Source organism: Pecten maximus, chromosome 7 (genome assembly GCF_902652985.1).
Source record: "Pecten maximus chromosome 7, xPecMax1.1, whole genome shotgun sequence".
NCBI classification, from domain to species: domain Eukaryota; kingdom Metazoa; phylum Mollusca; class Bivalvia; order Pectinida; family Pectinidae; genus Pecten; species Pecten maximus.
The window spans coordinates 38,145,930-38,168,751 of NC_047021.1; the positions used below are offsets into that span (position 1 = coordinate 38,145,930).

Sequence of the window (22,822 nt, forward strand, 5' to 3'; positions counted from 1 at the left end):
ATACGTTTTGCCTTCGTTTTTTCTTCCCTTCCATTCTCTGACCAGTCTTAAGACTACTATGACCTTGATCTTTAAAAGTTCAAGGTCAACGATATGCATACCTTTTGTAGCCAGCCATCCATGCTACAGATTTGCTTGTTATCAAGTCTATATGTGTCGGAAGAAAAGAATTTAAAGTGCAATTTGATGATAACTTTGAATTTTGGAGGGAAAATGTTTTTCTAAGTGTCGTTTCTGCATTATTTTTGGTGATTTGACCTTGAAACTTCAAAAAACGTTTTCTAAAAATCTATGTTTAGATCAATGACCTTGACCTTAGAACATATGATCATAAAATTGTTCATTTATCATCAACTCGATGTTCAACATCATGTACTTAATATGAACGATTTATCTGTTTTCGTTTTTGAGTAAAAGCGTTCACAAGAAGAAAGAACATAACGAAAACAATAGGGATTTCCGAAATGGAAATCCCTAATAAAATACCTTTGATTTCGGTTAATGATGTGTTGTTATCGAACTGGAGGGAAATTATTAACCGAGGGCGGGGAGTTACATACATGATACGTATCAAAAATACAGACTTGCATGGAGACCTCTGAAAAAGTACAATCAGAATAAGACCAGGTGTTTCAGGGGAATAAGCGTAATTTGCTTTATCGTAGGCACCCATCATGCAAATCTAGGTTAAAACCGGGTTAAGTCATATTCTCAAAATGAGAAGTAGGGTTGTGACAATAGAATCAGTAGGCATATCAACAAACATATAACTAATTGTATTATCATTTTGCTGTCGGATGAGCCTTAAATACGACTTTCGATGCCTGCAACGGCCCGAAGTGTCAAACATAAGTATCAACGAACAGGTTCGTCTAAATACACGAACAAAGTAAACAGGGTATGGTTTACAACGGAGCTTTCTTCGAACAAGTTACCAAGTTATTATCAAACGACTTTGTATACACGTATTCTATACGAGGTGCCGCGGTGGCCGAGTGGTTAAGGTGTCCCGACACTTTATCACTAGCCCTCCACCACTGGGTTGCGAGTTCGAAACCTACGTGGGGCAGTTGCCAGGTACTGACCGTAGGCCGGTGGCTTTTCTCCGGGTACTCCGGCTTTCCTCCACCTCCAAAACCTGGCACGTCATTAAATGACCCTGGCTGTTAATAGGACGTTAAACAAAAACAAACCAAAGTATTCTATACATTGTGTTCAAATATATATATACGGTCTATATCGGTATAATAAAGCGATATGTCCATGTCTTAGACCTGGTCTCGGAAACCAGTGAGAAACTTGATTTATCCCTTAAACCCATATTTTAACTAAAACGATTTGTTTAGGGGTAAACGGTGACATAAGATAATGACTTAAACAATACAACATCTATTTCATTGAGTATCATGTCATTAGTGATGCTACAGTGTCGACAGCAAACACACTGCTTGATCACGTATAATATATACCTGAAACCACACTGTCGCCTCGGAGCCGTGAGTTCATTGCCATTGTCATTATCATTAATGCATGATTGTATTGTATCTTGTTTCTTCGTAACTACAGTGGAACTTCGTTAACTCGAAGTCGACGGGACCACGAAAAAAACTTCGAGTTATCCGAGTGTTCGAATTAAGCGAGTTGTCATTTTTGGTGAAAAGTTTGGTCAATATTTGTCAACATTATATAATCATTATAACTCCGCTCTGTCGCTCATCAGTTTAGCGTGAAGACTGGTCAATACATGTAAATATATATGTAATGTTTCGTTCTGTCACTTGTACTTTGGTGTAGTTTTGCCGATATACAGTCACAATAAAGTTTCTTTCACTTAGTCACTTCAATAACGATCTGATGATGTGCAAGTCATGTTTGCAAAAGGAATAACGATAAAACGGAATTTGACAGAATAACAATTTATTCATGTCAAATCAAATAACCGTTTAAGTTTAACAAAGATCGTATGTAAAACGTAACAGAACCATTACCTTATATTGGACATATAAAATGCTGTTTGATAGGCCTACTTACGTTTTATTGATAACCACGTAATTTCCATGTGTATTAGCACCGGAAGTTGGGCTGCGCATGTGCATATAAAATGTTACTGTTACTGAGTTGGCATTATATCCGATTAATAGACAGCGCTGACCGTTACAGTCGTACTCTGAACACCTCGGCAGTAATTACGCTATTGTTTCAGTAGTTTAAAGATTTAGCAGGCACCGGGGACTGTTTCATTTCTACACCTGTAAAAACATCAGCCGAGTAGATCTACCGGTGGCGGTGTGTCAGAGATTAGTTCCGCTTGAGCGAGCGGGTAGATGAGTTGTTGACTATCGTGTGTACTAATATCGGTGACCGCCTTAGGAAATTACCTGATGTAAGTAAAGCAGTACTTTTATCACCAAGAGTTGTTTTTATAAGATTCCACCGACGATTTCTTTAATGAATTTATGAAACACTTATAATAGCATGTAGGTTTGTAGTGCCGATATATTCCGTATTACAAACGGAAGTTAGCTGTTAAAAAATGTCGGCGTTTACCACCGATCGTTGTTGGACACGAAAATTATACTTCGAGTTATTCGATCATTTCAAATAGGATTTTGATTGTTGGGACCAAATTTTCACTTCGTATTATCCGAGTTTTTCGAGTTTTCCGGGTTCGAGTTTTTCGAGTTTTCTTTACTAAGATAAAGAGAGAATTCGGCCGGGACTGACGAGGTACTTCGAATTAAGCGGGGTATTCGAGTTTTCCGAGTTCGAGTTAACGAAGTTCCACAGTATATGTTATCTGTTGTGTTATGTTAAACTTTTATTACAGTGTAAAAGTAGAGAGTATAAGGTCATTTTCCTAGCTCAGACAAGCGGGAATTTCCCTTTAGCCTAGTGGTAGGATGTTTGCCTTGACAGCGAAAAGTCGCTAGTTTGAAGCTCGGCACGGGCAGGGCATTTTTCATTACCCCTTCCTATTACAATAGTATGCAGTGGTACAATGTATATTTATGGAATTTTAGTTAGGTTAATATGGGGTTATACCAAACAAGTAGTAATCGAAGACGAAGTCCAGGGTTAATATGAAACTTGTTTCCAAAGGAAAAACCGGAATATATAAATTAAGATTGCATTGGGGCATTGAGTAAATGGTTATGACGCCAAAAACGTAATTTTAACTCTGTGTTTCTTAAAAATAGAAAACTCATGGTAATATCTCAAAATATTAACCTCCACATTATCATGTTTTCGCCAATGAGAGTTGCAGAAAGCAGAAACCTATCTAATATCATACAATTACAGCATATTGATTGAGGTCAATTAATGATTTTATCAACCCAATTGTAAGCAATATTAACCGAGAGTGTTAGGTCGAGGTTGTTAAAACCAGGCATTAGCCGATACATGCGATAATTAAGTTTTATTTGTTTTTCATAACATATTACCACTTTTTACATGTGATCACGTGTGCCCTTATAGACCAAAAAAAAAGCGTATTATGATAGTTTAAACTTTCTTTTATTTCATTTCAAGCATAATGATACATCATATAATACAAGATTACACTTGGAAAAAGGAACACGTGTCACAGACACTTATGTAAACCTATCACCATTACTAAACAGCAACTTATAACGTCAGTACATGATAACACCATTCATCAGCAAACACTCACTCGCAAATGTGCTTACCAATGGTTAAATGCAACATCACTAGTTTAAACTTAAAGTAAAGTTTTGGGGTGAAATATAATCATATTCTACATGTTTCCATGTCATATTAATCTATTGAAGAAAACCTGCCAGTTTTAAGTATATAATTATGTACAGCTAGAAATATTATTTTATTATCAGATAAAGAAAAAGATTGGTCTCCAAAAAGTAGTAATTCTAGATTAACATCATAACGGAAACAATGTAGGTAGTGTCTTCTTATTTGATCGTGTCCTCTATAATCTAATAAAAAAATGCTTGTTGACTTCAACGCATATACATAACGGAGATAGGGATTTTTTTTTTTTTTTTTTTTTTTGCAAATAAATTACCATTTAAAAGAACTACACTCCATTCGTAGTCGTGCATGATATATTTGACCCTTACGGGTTCCAAAACTATAATAGATGGGCATTTTCTGAGTGCATTGCTTATCAAGAAAAGATTTTAAAGCAGCAGTAGACGGATTTGACATTTTGTGGAAGACTATCCCACTTTTCTATAACACAGTATTGCACAATATTGGTGTAATAAAAGTATGGTCCGAGTTCCTGGTATCATACCGATGACCTTCAGACACAGTACTCGGGATAAGGTTATATAGATACTCTGGTGTATATTCACCAAACATTTTATGGAACTGACTAAGACTGATTCTATAAAACGTTTTTCAATGCTTACTAATTTAGTTGCACCTGTTACAATTCGGACGGCTTCAATATTCAATAGAGCCACTTTCAGAATCAGAGATGTTTAGTTTCCCTAGTTCATACTGTATATTTCCCCACACAATATATCTCCAAACTCAAGTAAAGGTCTTATATCTATATTTGTCTGGCATTGTCACTATATAGTATGTTTGAGAGCTCTGGCATTGATTTACGTTTAAATGCCATCCATCACGCGCTACACTTATCAGCGTATTAATACAACACAAACCGGAACTACAATATCGAATAAACATTGTTTATAATTAAGTTTAACGACTAATTATTTTGTCTACTTTATTTGTTATAAAAAATATGCCATTTCCGCATTACGTTGATGATAAAATGATAAACAAAATTTAGTTTTTTTTTTAATTTTCCATGAACTATTTTGTTTGCCAAAAAGCACGCGACCATGTTCCGGCTGTTCCAACGACTGCCAAAAAATCTGCTGACTGTCGGTAAGGCAGGAATTATGAATTTTAAATATGAATTATAGCATTTAAAAAATGAAAAAAGTAAAAGTAATGTAAATATAAGCGTTGAACTGTTTTTGTGTGGTATTTACCATACAAAAACAGTTCAATGCTTAAATAAATGAAAAATAGATTGTTTATAAAGTGTTAGTGTTTCTATCAAATTGGAATTTAATGTTAGCATGAAGTTGGGTTAAGGTATATGTTTTAATGATAATGTTGACATGGTCTTTCAAACTACCTTGGAAGAGAAAAAGACTCCGATGTGCTGATGGAAAGATACATTATTTATAAGAAATTGGTTCAGATGAAGTATAGGGTGATTTGGAGGGTATCTCTTCCTACTTATGGTGATGGTTTCTGATTTATTAGGGTTAAGAACTACAAGCCACTGACGTGACCATGTATTTATTTTTCCAAGTCCGATTCTAGTATTTCGTGTGTCGTTATAGGTTTTCTACAACCATATACAAAGACGTATCGTCGGCAAACAGTTTTATTATTGAATTTATATCAGTCATTATTATTATGTCATCAATATACACTAAGAATAGCAGAGGCCCAAGGATAGAGCCTTGGGGTACTCCGGCATTAATAGATACCCAATTAGAACCAAAATTGTTTAAATTTACTTTCTGTTTTCTGTCAAGAAGATAATTTTTAAGCCAGTATAATACTGTATACCTGAGTATATATGAATTCACCGTCGTTTAATTGTGGCTTCCATTCATGTACAGGTAATATGAACAAGAGAAAACACTGGTCAGTCATTAGTCACGGCGCGGTGAACTACCAATTGTTCGTGTTTGCTTAAAATCACCTATGTATACCCGATACTACTTGAATCAGTAAGAACTAAAGCAAATCTGAGCACAGGTAAACGTTCTATATTTCAAACCTGGTTACATTACATCTTATGCTGGTAAGACATTTGGGGACAAGTTATAAATCCCGAGTGTTCCGTGCAACTGTAATGAGAATTCCGAATGGAATATTTCGATTTTACAAACGCGGAAAAGGACATTTCTTGAAAATCATTTAGGGCGAATTTAAAATGGGGCGAACATGTTTTGTGTTGGTCAAGGGCGAAAATAACCTGGGGCGAAATTATCAGGTATACAGTAACTTTCCACATAGTGCCAAATTTTTGAAGTTTCGGTGTCAGACACGATCGAAAGCTTTACTGCTGTCGCAAAATAGGACTACTTCACGAATTTCTTTGCCCGAGTCTAGAGCTTTACCAAAGTCGTTAGATGTACTGAGTATTGATTTATAGTAGAGTCAACAGATGTTGACCTCGATTGTCAGCTAGTAGTAAGACTATTTTGACGAAGGAAATTGAACAAGTGTTTGAATATACATAATGTACAACGTATATGATCTGAAAAAACTATTAATTTTAACATGAAAAGAAAGGTGCTTGGCTGACCTCTGTCCAAATAAGCGATATGTAACTGTACAGGTGTCATATGTGCCTTGCTTTGTAATCAATACACGTGGGTGTTTAGTAAGTTTTACACGTGCGTCAATGTTCTACACAAGGTCGCAACCAGGCAGATAATTAGTCTTTTTTTTAAAGTAGAATTCAAGCAGGGTTCAACAGATTGTGGTTGAAGTGACCGAAGGCTTCTATAAATTATATATTATCATGTGTGTTCATGTAACAAAATTCGTCTTCATAGTCGCATACACAGCCAAAATAACTTAAAAAATGACACTAATTGATTAATAGATTAAATATGGATGACATGCAGCTAACAGTGATAAATAACGAACACCAAAACCAATTCAAAACTAACAATAGCAGAAGAATTGTCTATCAGTAACGCTATGATATTGTTTTCATTGATATACGATAATTTAACAGTAAACCCATACGGCATACCCATCTAAGGCGAACCATGACTGACACGCGTATCTATAACGCATTTCTGGTGTAAATATAATATTAAGCACGCATGGTGTTCTATATGATTTAAGCTATAATTGTAAAACATTTCAATCATCTTGACCATAACAAAATTCCTCCAACCCGCTTTCAGCTTGCAATCTAACCCCGTACATCTATCACTTTCTATCATGGATACTACCTGCCGGTGGTTGAACATGTGACGTAACAATCAGGAAAGATTCTTTGAAAAACAAATAGAATAACCTTAAGTGTATATCAATTTTCGTTCCAAGTACACATTAGATAAAATGATTTTCAAAATTTCTTATCACCTCATGTAAAAACCTGAATATTTGGATATGAAGATGAACCAAGCCAGGAAGTCCTTCCAAACGGCGTAAATGAAGAATGTTTTGCTTTTAAATGAAAAAAAACATACCATTTGAAGATAAATTTGTATATACATCATTTCCCTACCAGATAATCTTTAGCCATCATCAAACAAACATATCTGTATAAAAATATGAACTTTTAAAAGCAGAATTGCACATTAAACGATAAAAATCAGCATTTGACGTTGTTCAAATGAAGCTACTCGATTATATCAACGTAAACAGGATTTTACCAGGCTAGGGATGTCTGACTAAAGATATGTTTGGGTAAGTCATTAGGCCATTTATAATGGGATCATAACCCATCTCATTACATGGTGGTATACCTATGTACATTTGTACCTTTAAAGTTAATATTTATGACTTATTCATAAATATAGCCAATCCGGGTTTATTCTATTTAAAATATTTTGATACCACAAGGAAAAGAAATATGATTGGTCACAAGTTATTGCAACATTGTCGACGCCCTCTCCCAAATTCGGTTGCTTTTAATGAAATGAGACACATTTCTAAAAATCGTAATATTTGAGTCCATGGACAGATTTTTGTATCCAAAAAGAAGTAAATTAATGTTGATGATTATATATCACTGAGATTGTGAAAAAGTTAACACCTCTCAAAATCAAAACGACGGCTATCAAAGAAAAATGATATGTTTTTTCACAAGGGTTACCACTTAAACATTCTGGTGTTTCTACAAGAAAAATACGAACGAAGCGTATCTGAGAGAATTATTTTGGTTACGCAACTTTGTATGTACATGTACACAATTAATTTTCCTATCATCAAAGATATAATACTTTGGAGGTTACATCTTACTTAAATGTGGTGCAATAGACGTTTTGAATATTTCAATGGAAGGTATAGATTTAGAGCTTATATCTAGGCAAGTCCATAAACGAATGATTGAGAGAAAACAGGACGGACGAATTTGTATTAGAAAGTCTGTAGTTTGGAATATCAAAATCATTTCTATTTCTAAGATGATATGGGGCATTTTGTCCAACTGTATGGGGTAGAATAACATTAAGAAAATCTGGTGTTAAACCGTGTTTCATCTTATAAAGTAACTGTAATTTTCTTTTCTTACGTCTACCAGAAAGTGTTTCTAATCCGGTTTCCAAATACAATGTACAGAGAATCACTACTTACGTATGAGGATAAACCAGTTATGATCCAAGCAGCTTCACGTTGGGTTTTTTCTAATAAATGATATTCAAACACACTACAACTATCTCATATTTCACTAGCATATTCCAATACAGGTAAGATATACGTTATAAAATTTTAATAAGGTCGCTCTATTTCCCTTTAGCATTGAAAGTAACCCCTAAATACCTAATACAATTAGCAAAGTTTAGAAACTCGTTGTCAAATTTCAATTCATCTAATTCGACTGTTTTTGAAATAACTTACTTTTGTTTTACGAGGATAGACCAACCATTTTTACCCAATTATTCAACGATTTTAAGTCATGGTTGATGCACGTTTCTATCTCGTTACAAGAGGACGATACCCTCATAAGTGACGTATCGTCAGTAAAAAGTCGAGACTCTGTTCAAACGTAGAACATCAGCAACATTATTTATATGAATCAAAAACAATAGGGGACCAAGTATAGAACCCTGTGGGACACCTGCTTTAATTAATTCTTACCATATTTGCAATTCACCTAATACACTATAAGATTTGTTTAATGAGCAGTCTCTTGTGCCAAACTCGATCAAACGCCTTTAATATGTGACAAAATACTGCTTTCTCTCTTCGAACGCTAAATAGATATTATGGTAATTTTTTAACAATTGATGTGTCGTAGAGTGACCTGGCATAAACCCTGATTGGTACTTAAAGTAAAATAATTCTAATTGTTTTTAGAGATAATTCGTTTTGAAAACCTTGCCTACCGCAGATAACGAAGATATTGGCCTGTAATTTGAGTGTAAATTTCTATCACCCTTTTTTCCCCAAATCTGGGTAGAGACCAGACCAAAGTGCCCAGTTAAAGAGTAACTTGAGTGGCTTGGAAACTGACTGAGAAGTATACTTTAGCATATCATGAGTTATTCCATCATGACCAGAAGCTTTACCTAGTTTCAGAATTTGAAGATTATCAATAATTTACGAAATTTGTGAATTTACTCGTAAAAAATGATATTTTACAGCTTTCAGCTCTTGAACAGTTTCAGTATTGCTGTCATCAACATTGGCAATTGAACAAAAATAATTATTAAAAAAAGTTAGCTTTGTCACATTCATATTTTGCACTGTTACCTCCAGCAGGGTCTTTAAGGGTAGGAATAAATTCAATATAGAAGATGTCACGGTCGCCTGTATGTTTACGTATATCTTTGTATTATATTGGTCACGTGGGGGTGTCCATTTACGAATGTTACCTGTTCGCCGTGTTTATGGCGCAAGATTTATTTGTTGAAGAAGCCCATACATCGGATTGGGGTAAGTTTGGTTTGTTTTTGTTTAACGTCCTATTAACAGCCAGGGTCATTTAAGGACGTGCCAGGTTTTGGAGGTGGAGGAAAGCCGGAGTACCCAGAGAAAAGTAGTCTTGCTATCTTTCTTGAATTGTGTTTTTGCTTGTGTTATATCGTTATTTATTGCCATATAAATGTATTTATCGTGTACTTATTGTAAGTCAAGCCATCTAGTTATCGGTGCGTGCCATTCATCCGTGACTATTTGTGTAATCGAATACAGGTGTTTTATTTTGATAAAATAGTTATATTTTCGTTGTTTATAGATAAGCTAATGTATTGTACATGTATGTCAGCTAATATATTGGTAGTTTAACTGTTGTAAAACTGATAATTGAACTCAGTAACGTGATTTTGTTCATGCTAATTATGTATGGAAGCCATGAGTGGTAGTCGTGAGCAGGTGTACTGGTGTGAGTGCGCGCAGGTGAAAATTCTACGGAAGCTCATGGACGTCGTATAAGGCTCGCTTTACTTATTCGTTATTTAAGTAATGTTTTATGTAGAATTTCATCACGCACCGTAGATATTACATTCGATTTTTGTATTATTATATTGTATTGCATTGACATTTAAGGCATAATTATTGGTACTTTACAATAATTAATTACGTATTGGTAAACTGTAGATAACGTCTTAGGTTTTTAATATATGTCGATTATGAGTATGAAAGAATGGATGTTTAGTAGTTTTTTTTACATTTGTTAAAGCTTCACATGACGAGCACATGATCGCCAGACGTAAACATGGGTCAACCTGAATGGACAACAGGTCTTCAGTGATGCAATATCGGGGCCGACCAGAGGTTGAGGTCAACTGCCAGGAAGACAGGTCTAAGGCAATTTAACGGTTCAAAAGGAGAGGTGGTTGCTGTGCAATGTTTATATCCTCGCCAGTAGATGACCATTATTGTAATCCGTTTGTCGGATGCTGCGGATGCTGTTTATTGTTTTTCTGATCTGTTTCACCGTGAAACATGAAATGATTTGTTTGACTAACATTGCTGAGGTGAACTGATCGTGACACCAATCGTCACAAGCGCTTGGGAAAGTGAACGACATTCCTGTCGTGTGGAGAGATTTTAGTTTCGCTGATTTAGGAATAGATACATGTGTGAGTGTGATTGGGAGAGTGAATGAGTTTGTATTTTTTTTTTTTTTTTTTTTGCGATTCTGTGTAAATAAATTTGTATATATGATCATGATGTAAGATTCCTTGTGTTGATTTCTGGAATAACCAAGCTGAGGCTCGTCCCGCGTTACAGAAGATAATTGATCTTCTAGTTCATGAATTTCTTTTGTAAAAAAAAGTTGACGAGCACGTTTCTTCATGTTGTGTTTATTACTCCGCTGAGTCTTGGACCTTTTTATATCATGCTGGAGTGAGGAGGCCAGCTCCGGGTTTGGTGTTTTGTCATTGTAGATATCGGGATAGCGGATGTAAAACATAAATACCTTTACATATCATTAGCCTTAATTAATATGTACAGGATGTGTCCAAGTGTAAAAATAAACTTGATGTATTTTACAACAATTGCGAAATCGGTTTTGTCAACTTATGCTAATCACTCTTGTTGGCCTGGATGGAGGCGCCCGGGGGTTTTACTGTGGGAGAAAACCGGAGGGCCTGAAGAAAACCCACGTGGTCCTCCAATGTGAAAGGTACGCTTGTTACCTCTGTGCCACCCGACAACGAAGTGTCCATCCGACTGCCAACGGATTTTTTCGATATGCAATTAACTATTTATTTAGTTGAAATTTAAACGACAATAGAAGAACTCAAATTTTCGTTGTTTCAAACACATAGTGTGATCTTATGAAACATTATCTGTATTATAGTCAAGGGAGATAACTGAATTAAGTAGACAAAATTCTGTAAATCACTTATATTTCGTGTGGGATTTATTTTCGCGTTGATACGTTAGGAGAGTCAAAAACCCTTCGCAATTATTTGTATAAAAATAACACTTTAATATGGCGGTCAAGTTGTCGGTCGCTATAGGAGTCTTACAACTCATCATTCTAGATCACCGCTGGCGAAATCATGTATTCGCGAATATGTTGTAAGAGGTTAGCTCGCGAAATAAAGTACTCGCGAAATCTAAGTGATTTACAGTCATGAGACTATTGTTAGTGGTCTAGTTTCTTTAAATTTAGACCGTCCCTTGTTTCAGATATAAAAAGTAATTGTGTGGAACATTTCCAGCATTATAATCAAGGGAGATAACTGGATTATAAACTATATTAAAACGATTTCAGCAGTTCCCTTGTATTCCGTTAAAAGGAAATAATGTTTTCTTTGTTTTTCATTTTTTCCTTTCGATTGACAGGGTTGTGAAGAAGAAACAAGGGATACAAAACAAGAAAATGCAGCAAAGCTGCTGGAGAGATTCATTTAGATAAACTTCAAAGACATGTAAATCATGTAGTTGTTTTATGCATCACTAATGACTAATCTCAAGAGATATTTACCATTCAAAATTTTAGTGTCCTACGTATACTCGGACATCTTTAAAGCCACTTACTCCCGAACAACCTAAAATTCTAGTTGCACACATGTATTAATGGCAATCCAAGATGCTCATTCACACTCTATCAACATTAAAATGACCACTGGCCTGGACGCTTGACCGGGGGAGTCCTTGAGACATCAGTGTATAGAAATAACTCGTCGCATTTATATACGTGAAAAGGTATGAGGTGATCTGCCCGACCATGTGAACTTTACCCGAGTACTCCGAATTCCTCCCACAGTAAGACCCCTCGCGCGGTTATATCTGTTCCAACAAGCATGATTCGCAATGTAAAATAAATAAAGTTTACAGATAAATACATGTACTCTAAACCCTGTGCAAAGGCAAAGTCTATCAATGTCCTTAGTCCAATTAAAATGCAAATATTCACAAGAGATTTTGATGGAAACTTTACTGTAAATATAAAAAATAGAAATGTTGTTAGATATTGAAATATCGTTTAAGTTGTGATGTCGAGATTCCAGATATTTGTCATTACATGTTTTTCATTTTATGTTAGCATATTAGGAAAGTGCATCAGGTCGAAATTCACCTAGCTTCCGCATATTTAATTTACATTACAAACACGTACAGTTTCACTTAACATCTACATTGTACATACACAAGTTTAAGATATACCTGACACGCCCACTGAATAATGATATAAAGCTCCACAGCAAACTAACACATTGAATTGGTTTTGGTATACTAGTCACGAAATGACTCGCCTACTTTGAGTTCCTTCAGATATAATCTAAAAATATCTATTACAGTAAACAGTATATATGACAAGCATTTTATCAGCTATGGTCCTCGAAAACTAAATATTCTGCACATCAGAATAAGAAATCGAGCAAGTGCACTAAGCTATGATCTTTTTAGAGCCAATCTCGTTGATTCACCTGCTTGTCAATGTGGACATCCCTGTGAAGATTCCCATCATTTTTTCCTTGACTGTCCCCCCTGTACAATAACTTAAGAGGAACTCTTATTGCTGATTTAACCTGGTATGGTCCTGTTAATGTAGATGTACTTTGCAATGGTTACACGAATATTTCCTCAGCTGACAATATAAAAATCGCCAAAGTTGTGCAAAACCTCTGGAGAAGGTCGGGAAGATTCGAGTAATTATGAACGCTAATTTTGTTAGTACCTTCATATAGAGAACACACAGTGGAAATGTAAATATAGAAGAATGAAAAAAAAATTTCGACTAATCACATTTGAGTATTTACCATGAAAACAAAGAAAAAATGATTATTGTGTATTACATCTATTGTTATGTCTGAACAATATAATTACACTTTGCCTATCACAAATCCCCAAAAAAGTAAAATGGGGAATCGAATATCAATATTCTCATGATAGACCTGCGCACAATACCAAGTAATAACAGTTAAATAACAGATAGCATTATATTTATTTTATGTCCTGTGTAACGGTTTAGTAAACACCAATACGACTTCATTATCGTCAATTATTACTAATCCACACTGTTGTTTAGTGCTTGCAACACGTGCAATATGTATACATGATATTATTAAGAATTTTCAATCTTTATTAAATTATGTTTACAAGTTCAATACACAACAGATATTTTGATATCGCTTAAAGCTACAAGTGTATTAAAATCGCCCTGGACAAATACCAGCATTACGTCTCATCGCGTCATATCGTGATATTTTCATAATGGTAAGCACGCCAGCGTCAGTCTGTGTCAAACGGATGTTTGTAAACTATGGATTTACAAGGCAGAGTAGTAAGTGCTACATTTAGAAATATGACAGCTAACGGTAGTTTTTTTCTGTTTACATGCCTGGTCAGGAGGAGGTTGACGACGGGAACTTGATGTGCTGGTATTAAAGATTTCGGGTAAAGTATAGATTTTAAGAAATAACGTCATTTCCCTGTAATGCACCGGGCGCATATATCTAAACCTGAATCGGAAAGTTATAACGTAGCCTTTATTTAGCCTATAGGACCTACACAACTGTAGAACTTTATCTGTGATTAAGGGATAGTAAATAGGTCTTTGGCCTGTCTTTTATACTAAGAATTGTATGACGATATATTGTAATTGACCCTCAGAAAATTAAATAACAATCGGCCTGTATTTATGTTTGCTAGTTATCCGAGAAAAAATAAATCGTTTGTACATGTTTTTGTGTACACATTATGATCGAGGGGAGATAACTCGTATTGGCAGTAGCGGTGTAGGCCTATTGAGTTTTCATTTCATATTTAAAATTTAATAAAACACGTCTTAGATGTTTTTGTCTTCTTTCGTGTCTTGATTTAATTTCTTCATGTGTTGTTTGTGTGAAAGATATATTTATATCATGTATGTATACCATATAAAATGTTCAAACATAAAATTATATACATTATTATTTATGAGACCATATTCTATTTGGTTAGAAGTCTTATTATTAGGATGGAGTATAATGTTGTAGCACAGGGGCATGTCTAGTCTTATATAAAAAATTAGTCAGAAATATCTATAAAGACTAGATTCTATGTCTCCTTTATATTTGTTTAAGACATAATATTATGATGTTGAAAGAATTGTAATGAGATTTCAATAAGAATATTATTTAACAGTTTTTTAATGGAATCACTACAATTGTAGTCTTAATACACTTTAAGATCTCGATCCAGAGTACACAAACATATATTTGATTTCCTGCAGACAGAATGTCATGAGATTTTTTTTTACCAAGATTTCGTAATAATTTTTTTTTTTTTCAAGTGGAGAGACTACAATAGAAATGTATGGTACATTTTATGACTATTAAAGACATTTGGCAAGATGGCTACAAAGGATACCACAGACACTGACCCAGACTGTCTGATAAAAGTTGACAAATATACTATTTTTCCAAGCAAGGCTTGGGAACATATACAAGTCAAGTCAAAATATGAATATATAAAGCCTGATGAACGCCTAGACCCAAGTACTCCAGTGAAACCTGACTCTGTGCGAGTTGTTTGTATATCAGATACTCATTCTAAAGTAGAAATGAAGGATCCTGAAATGATTCCGCATGGCGACATTTTACTACATGCTGGGGACTTCACCATGAAGGGAGAACCAAATGCTGTTAATACATTCAACAAATTTTTAGGTTTGTATCTAAATTGATGAATCCATGGATAATTCTATTTTTGTTATTCAATCAATTAATCAATAATTCTTTTTGTTTTATTTAATCAATGAATCAATTAATTAAAGTAATTTATCAGTCCATTAATTCATACAGGTACTCTTTATAAATGATTGATGTAGAAAATAATGGATAATTCAATTTACTTATTTAATTGATCAATAATTTATATTAATTTATCCAGGTATTTGTTTAAAATGATTGATGTAGAAAATAAAAGATAATTTTATATGCTTTATTCAATTGATCATTTAAATAATACAACAGTAATCATTATAAATCATCGATGTAGAAAATAATGGGTACTTATATTCACTTTATTTAATTGATAAATTAATGAATACAGTTACTCATTTAAATGATAGGTATAGAAAATTTGAGAGGATTTTTTAAATTTTATTATTAAAGGAATAAAATTTATTGCTATTAACGAATAAAAAATTTGAGAAGAAGTTTTATTTTGACCAAAGAACCATACCTTGTTCGTTTATCTGAGAGTTCTCTCCCTTCATTTTTATTACCAATATATTAATTAGTTCTTATATGAAAATATGTGTTTCCTGTTCTCCGACCAACCTGGAATTTCTTTGTCAACTTTAAACATGTTATGCTTTAATTACAACAATTCACTGTATTAAAAAAGGCATAACAAATGTGGATTCTTGACACAAGTGGGATATTTTTTCTAAATACATGTAGTTTGATTTCAAGTTTAACCAGAAGAAAAAAGACAAAATTAAACACTTGATTTTAAGTATACACTGTACTTTGAAAAGTCAATCACTTGAATATAATATGTTATATTCTGAATCAATAATTTCTTCAATGGTTTGTTTAATAAGGTTATAATAATAAAAAAAATATATATTTCCATAGAGGCAGAAGCTTAATTCTTAATTGACAAACTTTTAAATATTTTTATGTGTCTGCAGCTTAAAAACTATAAAAAATATATATACCTTGTTCATTATTTTTTTTCTTTTTTAGGTCAATTACCTCATAAACATAAAATAGTGATTGCTGGGAACCATGACATTTCATTTGATGACTTCATTATGAGCAAAACTTCCTTAGACCCTATGTTGGGGTCCATGCAAAAATACAGGGATCAGATGAAAAGTTTAGGAGTTAAATGTGTGAGAGATTTAATGACGAATTGTATATACCTAGAAGATGCTATGGTCAGTCTGTATGGGATCAATATCTATGGGTCACCATGGTAAGTTTAGAATATACACCCAAATATTACAGATTTTTTTTTCATATTTTGAGCATACCATCATCATATATTGTTGGCAGTTCCAATTAGCCTTTGTCAATATTCTGTAGGCCACAGTACATAAATAAACAATTCTTGTTATTGTTAATTTTTCAGGCACACTGGAAGAATTTTTCTCGAATTTCAGTGTTGGTTCCCCTAGCTCAGTGTTGCCAACCTCTCATTTTGAAAAATCAGGTCATGACCTTTGAAAACAAGGGTGAAAGGGTCAAACATGAGTCATATGTGTAACAACATTTTCTTTTTTAGTAGTTTTTACATGATCAATTTTGAGAGAGATCTGAAAATTAACATATAAGCGACCATCTTGGTTTAATAACAGCTGTTTCTCAGAACATTCTGCATTGATCTGTGTGAGTTTCCCAAATCTGTTTTGAATCATATATGCACTCCGCTATGTCAAATAGTGTTATTACACATGTGTCATATGATACAATTACTTATGATATGTATAGCTTTATGACATGCTAGATTATTGGCCAGTTGTCCCATTTATGTGATAAACTTGATCATTGAATAACTAAAACTTATACATATTTACAAACTTGATAGTTTGATATTGTACCTGTAAAGCACAGGAGTTAGGCGCGGACCTACATCACAACACAATAATTGTCAGATAAAAAAATTGCCTCTCCTGAATATTGACCCGATCCTGATCAAGAATATGTAGTCATGGGATGGACCAATACTTGGGAGAGGATTATTTTTTATCTGACAATTATTTTTTGTGACATAGGTCCGCGCCTACCCCCTGTGCTGTAAAGCACCTGTTATGTTGTACTAACTTGATTGTTTACAGGCAGCCGACATATGCCTCTGGGCGATGGGGTTTTAATCTTTGTAGAGGAGAACCACTCCTGCAGAAATGGAAGCATATTCCAACCAACACAGACATACTGATAACACATGGCCCTCCTGTGGGTAAGTTTTCCCCAATCTATTGTGTCATATGGCTACTGAGATTACGCTTTGTAAGAACCTTCTGCCATTGTCCTAAAAATAAGTCTGTCATTTGGCCTCAAAATTACTTTTTTTGGAACAAGCAGGATGCTCAGTAATAAGCCTCTTTCCCTATAGATTTCTTTAATTTCTTCAATGGGTAAAGTGGGGGAGAAGGCTTATTGCTGGAGATAAGGGGCCGCAATAGCTCAATTGTTAAAGCGCCAGTGACATAACCTCAAGGTGAAGATCCCAGGTGCATGGTTTGACTCTCCCTTCCCGTGTTTTTTGGTGAAGAAGAAGAAGAGGCTCAGTCTGTGTCAACGTCATGATTGTGTCCTTGGGAAGACACTTTCCTGAATCGCTCTTGATGGCATGTGACAGCCTCCATTATATTGTTTAATGAGGTAGTCACCAACTGCTACAATGAGACACCCCCCCCCCCCCCCCCCCCCACCCCACCCCCCAATGACCTTGGCTGTTCACAGAGTGATCAGTGATTAACCCAGCAAAAAAAAAAAAAGCAAACTTAATGCTGGTTGATTACAGTAGGCTGCCATTGTCTTTATAATTATATAATTAGACTTTTGTTTCTATATTACAAGGCAATTGCTTCCTAATTCTGCTGTAATTTGCCTTATTGTGAGAATCAGAATTTCTTGTCTTTAGATATTAATTAAAGGTTGAAAATCCACTATATCTATTTTACAGGTTATGGAGATGAAGCAAAGGGAGGTAATCATGTTGGGTGTGTCGAGCTTCTAAATGTTGTACAGAAGTTAGTGAAACCAAAATACCATGTGTTTGGACACATTCATGAAGGTATAGTATATTAGTATATAGGTATAGTAATAACCGGGCATGTGCTCAAACAAATAATTAGCACTGCCATCCAACATTCTCAGTGTGGTTGCTTTAGCAACAAAACCCATTTAGTTGAATACATAGTCTCGTAATACCTCTATAAACCAATTTTCATTGAATTTGAAGACATTTTGTAAACGTCCCTCCCACAAAGTTTTATTGATTTCTATTTAAAAGTAAAGAGTTATTAGCGAATTAGGTTTTTAGCCAATCAGCGGTTGTGGTGGCCATCTTGACTGACTTATTCGGAAACCCTATATTGATTATGCACGTCTACAATGTTTAAAGATTATTGCTAGCAAGTTTTGTTGAAATCCCCTCAGTAGTTTAGGAGGAGTGGCCGGCAGATCGTTGTGTCTACAAACGGACGGACTGACCGACGGACAGACAACTTGATTCCAGTATACCCCCTTAACTTCGTTGTGAGGAGTATAATTATTATCTTTCATATGAAGACTCACAGACCAGAAAGCCGTTAATTGTGCATTTCTATTCAATATCTATAAATTCACCAAATAACTGTAGTTATAAAAATGTTATTCAGTGTTATTTTTTAGCTCACCTGCCCGAAGGGCAAGTGAGCTTATGCCGTGGCCCGGCGTCCGTCGTCCGTCCGTCCGGCGTCAACTTTTCCATTCAAGCAACTTCTTCTCAATAACCAAAAGGCCCAGAGACCTAATATTGGGCCTGTAGCATGCTGCGGTAAAGGGCTACCAAGTTTGTTCAAATGAATAACGTTGACCTTCATTCAAGGTCACAGGGGTCAAAAAGGCTAAAATCTTTAAACGACTTCTTCTCAATAACCAAGAGTTCCAGGGAGTTGATATTGGGTCTGTAGCATGCTGGGGTGAAGGGCTACCAAGTTTGTTCAAATGAATGACCTTGACTTTCATTCAAGGTCACAGGGGTCAAATATGCTTAAAAAAAATTAAACGACTTCTTCTAAATAGCCAAAAGACACAGGGACTTGATATTGGGTCTGTAGCATGCTGGGGTGAAGGGCTGTCAAGTTTGTTCAAATGAATGACCTTGACCTTCATTCAAGGTCACAGGAGTCAAAAAGGCTAATATCTTTAAACGACTTCTTCTCAATAGCCAAGAGTCCCAGGGAGTTGATATTGGGTCTGTAGCATGCTGCGGTAAAGGGCTACCAAGTTTGTTCAAATGAATAACGTTGACCTTCATTCAAGGTCACAGGGGTCAAAAAGGCTAAAATCTTTAAACGACTTCTTCTCAATAACCAACAGTCCCAGAGACCTAATATTTGGCCTGTAGCATGCTGGGGTGAAGGGCTGTCAAGTTTGTTCAAATGAATGACCTTGACCTTCATTCAAGGTCACAGGAGTCAAAAAGGCTAAAATCTTTAAACGACTTCTTCTCAATAGCCAAGAGTCCCAGGGAGTTGATATTGGGTCTGTAGCATGCTGCGGTAAAGGGCTACCAAGTTTGTTCAAATGAATGACCTTGACCTTCATTCAAGGTCACAGGAGTCAAAAAGGCTAAAATCTTTAAACGACTTCTTCTCAATAACCAACAGTCCCAGAGACCTAATATTTGGCCTGTAGCATGCTGGGGTGAAGGGCTGTCAAGTTTGTTCAAATGAATGACCTTGACCTTCATTCAAGGTCACAGGAGTCAAAAAGGCTAAAATCTTTAAACGACTTCTTCTCAATAACCAACAGTCCCAGAGACCTAATATTTGGCCTGTAGCATGCTGGGGTGAAGGGCTGTCAAGTTTGTTCAAATGAATGACCTTGACCTTCATTCAAGGTCACAGGAGTCAAAAAGGCTAAAATCTTTAAACGACTTCTTCTCAATAACCAAGAGTCCCAGGGAGTTGATATTGGGTCTGTAAAATGCTGGGGTAAAGGGCTACCAAGTTTGTTCAAATGAATGACCTTGACCTTCATTCAAGGTCACAGGAGTCAAAAAGGCTAAAATCTTGAAACGACTTCTTCTCAATAACCAAGAGTCCCATGGAGTTAATATTGGGTCTGTAGCATGCTGGAGTGAAGGGCTAGGGTGAAGTTTTTATTCTTGAATTAATTAATAAAACAAGTTATAATTGTCAGTTGCTTGATCATATATGTAATAATCAATTACCAAAGCCAAATTGATTTCCATTACTTCGATCAAATTGCTGAGTCAAACCTTGATCATTCAAACTTTGTTATTTTCTCTTTTCTTTCTTTTCCCTAATGTCTCCCTTGACACTGCCTCATTTTTTGCCTTTCGTTGAGCACTTGCCCATGTGAGGAAGAATTTTGTATTCCGTTTCTTTGGCAGTGTGTTTCAATGAAATAGCACTACAAAAGATCCCTGAGGGATCTTTGTGTCCACTATTGAATGATCTATATCAGTCAAATGAAAGACTGATCTTTTCTCTTCTTGTTCCTTCATTCAGCCATGTTGTTTTCCGATCGGTCCCAAAATGTCATAGGCATAACTAGGGACCAAGGGAAACTTACATATGAAATTTGAGAAAGATCCCTTTGGTACTTTCTGAGAAATAGTGATAACAAACTTCAGTTATTAAAATCAAAGATGGCCGCTTGTCGGCCATGTTGTTTTCCGATCAGTCCCCTAATGGAATATGCAAAACTATTGACTAAGAGAAACATATCAAATTTCAGAAAAATTCTCTCATTACTCATAACTAGAGACCAAGAGGAACCTACCTTAGAAATTTGAGAAATATCCCTTCAGCACTTTATGAGAAATAGCGATAACAAGAATTTTTTACGGGCGGACGGATGGACCATGGACGCAGGGCAATTTGTTAATTAAGTTAGCATCAGTTTCTTGCTATTAAACTGACAAAAACAAACATATTGCAGCCTGCCAAAACAAACATGTATGCAGCTTGCACACATGGAGCCGTCCTTAAATGACCATATATATATATAGCTGTTGATAGGACTTTGAACAATGCAAAACCAAACCTATCTTCCAAGATTATTTGATTTTACAGGTTATGGAATGTCAACAGATGGATGCACAACATTTATCAATGCTGCCACATGTACAACGAGATACAGACCCGTTAACCCTGCTATTGTCTTTGACTTCCCTCTCCCTAATGGCCATACGAAAGATGAGGACCCCATAATGCACCCAAAAGTGCCAATGGATCTTACATCGGCGGGTAGATACAAGGATATGTCTGCTGTCGGGTCGAGACTAAAACTTGATTAGGACAGAGAAATAACGCTCTCTGAGTCCTATTTGTCAGATCTTATAAGTGTCGATCTTGATAATCAAAAGTCTGCCATCCTTTCTGCCATAACATATTTTTTGACGCTACAGAATAAAGACTCATAATTGTCATCCCTCCATTCTGTAGAATGTGAAAATTTAATTATTTTTTTCTTTCATTTTCATGGATTCAAATTATTGAAAATATTTATTTAGTTTTGAAGAACTTTTGAAATTACTAACGACCTTATAAGTACGTACCAATCGACACTGACACAGTTACATCCTCTCTTACCAAGGGCTTATAATCCAATACCTTCATCTAACCTTGGCAAGCAGAGATGATACAGCTGTATAAATCTCTATTGATTTAGTTTTCTGTAGTTTTCAATCCACAGTTTTGTATTGATTAACCAACTGCAAAATCCACACCAACAAAATGTTCTTTTTTTCTTTATTTTCAATCCACAATTATATTGATCAACTTAACAAAACACGCAAACTAATTATTCATTTGTGTTGCAAATATTCACACTAATATACTTTATATCTTTGGTATATGCAGACATACTCATGATGTGTGGACAAAGCAGAAAAATAAAAATAAAATGGTGTGTTGTGCGATCTTACAACTATACATATATTTGGTATTCCGAAAGAAATTATGTAAGACTTTATTTTTTGCTTATTTATAAGGATTGAGAAGGCCGATTGTAGGTAAGGGCCATTTCTACCACAATACCCCATGTTAATCAACTCTCAGACCATCAGTTAATCATTACAGCTGTTGATTAACAATCTGTACGCATTTTGATTGGCTAACACGGTGAACTTTGACCAAAGCTGCAATTGTTATTGACGTCATCAATAATCTAATGATGTCACATCACCGGGTCCCGGACGTCACCGGTACACTTTATTTGCATACGCGAAATTATACTTGGCCACGTTTCCATTTGATTTAACCCGATATTATTGTGGTAGAAACAGATCACACGACTCGAAATTGTTGGATATGGAATTTATTTCACACGAGTAAGTTATTTTTTGAAAGTTGCAAAAAACACTCGCTAAAGCTTGTGTCTTTTGTAACTTTTAAAAAATAACTTACTCGTGTGAAATAAATTCTATATCCAACAACCACTCGTTGTGTAACCTCTATATCTACCACAATAGGTGGGTGTTATTCAACTCTCAA

General features: G+C 35.2%; 1 protein-coding gene across 2 annotated transcripts; it reads left to right on the forward strand.

Annotated features, from left to right (window-relative positions):
- The first annotated feature begins 13,945 nt into the window (after positions 1-13,945).
- LOC117330778 (metallophosphoesterase MPPED2-like) lies at positions 13,946-21,926 on the forward strand. Of its 2 annotated transcripts, XM_033889259.1 has the most exons (6): positions 13,946-14,052; positions 14,930-15,305; positions 16,332-16,563; positions 17,426-17,547; positions 18,277-18,387; positions 21,401-21,926. In XM_033889259.1, exons 2-6 carry the CDS (start codon positions 14,990-14,992, stop codon positions 21,622-21,624), a joined length of 1,005 nt encoding a protein of 334 aa, XP_033745150.1. In that variant the 5' UTR covers positions 13,946-14,052; positions 14,930-14,989; the 3' UTR covers positions 21,625-21,926. The 2 variants fall into 2 exon arrangements, with proteins under 2 accessions (XP_033745150.1, XP_033745151.1); XM_033889260.1 differs by lacking the exon at positions 13,946-14,052 and having other exon boundaries at positions 14,070-15,305.
- The last annotated feature ends 896 nt before the right edge of the window (positions 21,927-22,822 follow it).

Coding starts and splice junctions, on each gene's coding strand:
- LOC117330778 (XM_033889259.1), top strand. CDS start 14,990: ATGGCTACAAAGGATACCACAGACACTGACCCAGACTGTCTGATAAAA. Junction 15,306..16,331: donor TACATTCAACAAATTTTTAG/GTTTGTATCTAA, acceptor TTTCTTTTTTAG/GTCAATTACCTCATAAACAT. Junction 17,548..18,276: donor AACACATGGCCCTCCTGTGG/GTAAGTTTTCCC, acceptor TCTATTTTACAG/GTTATGGAGATGAAGCAAAG.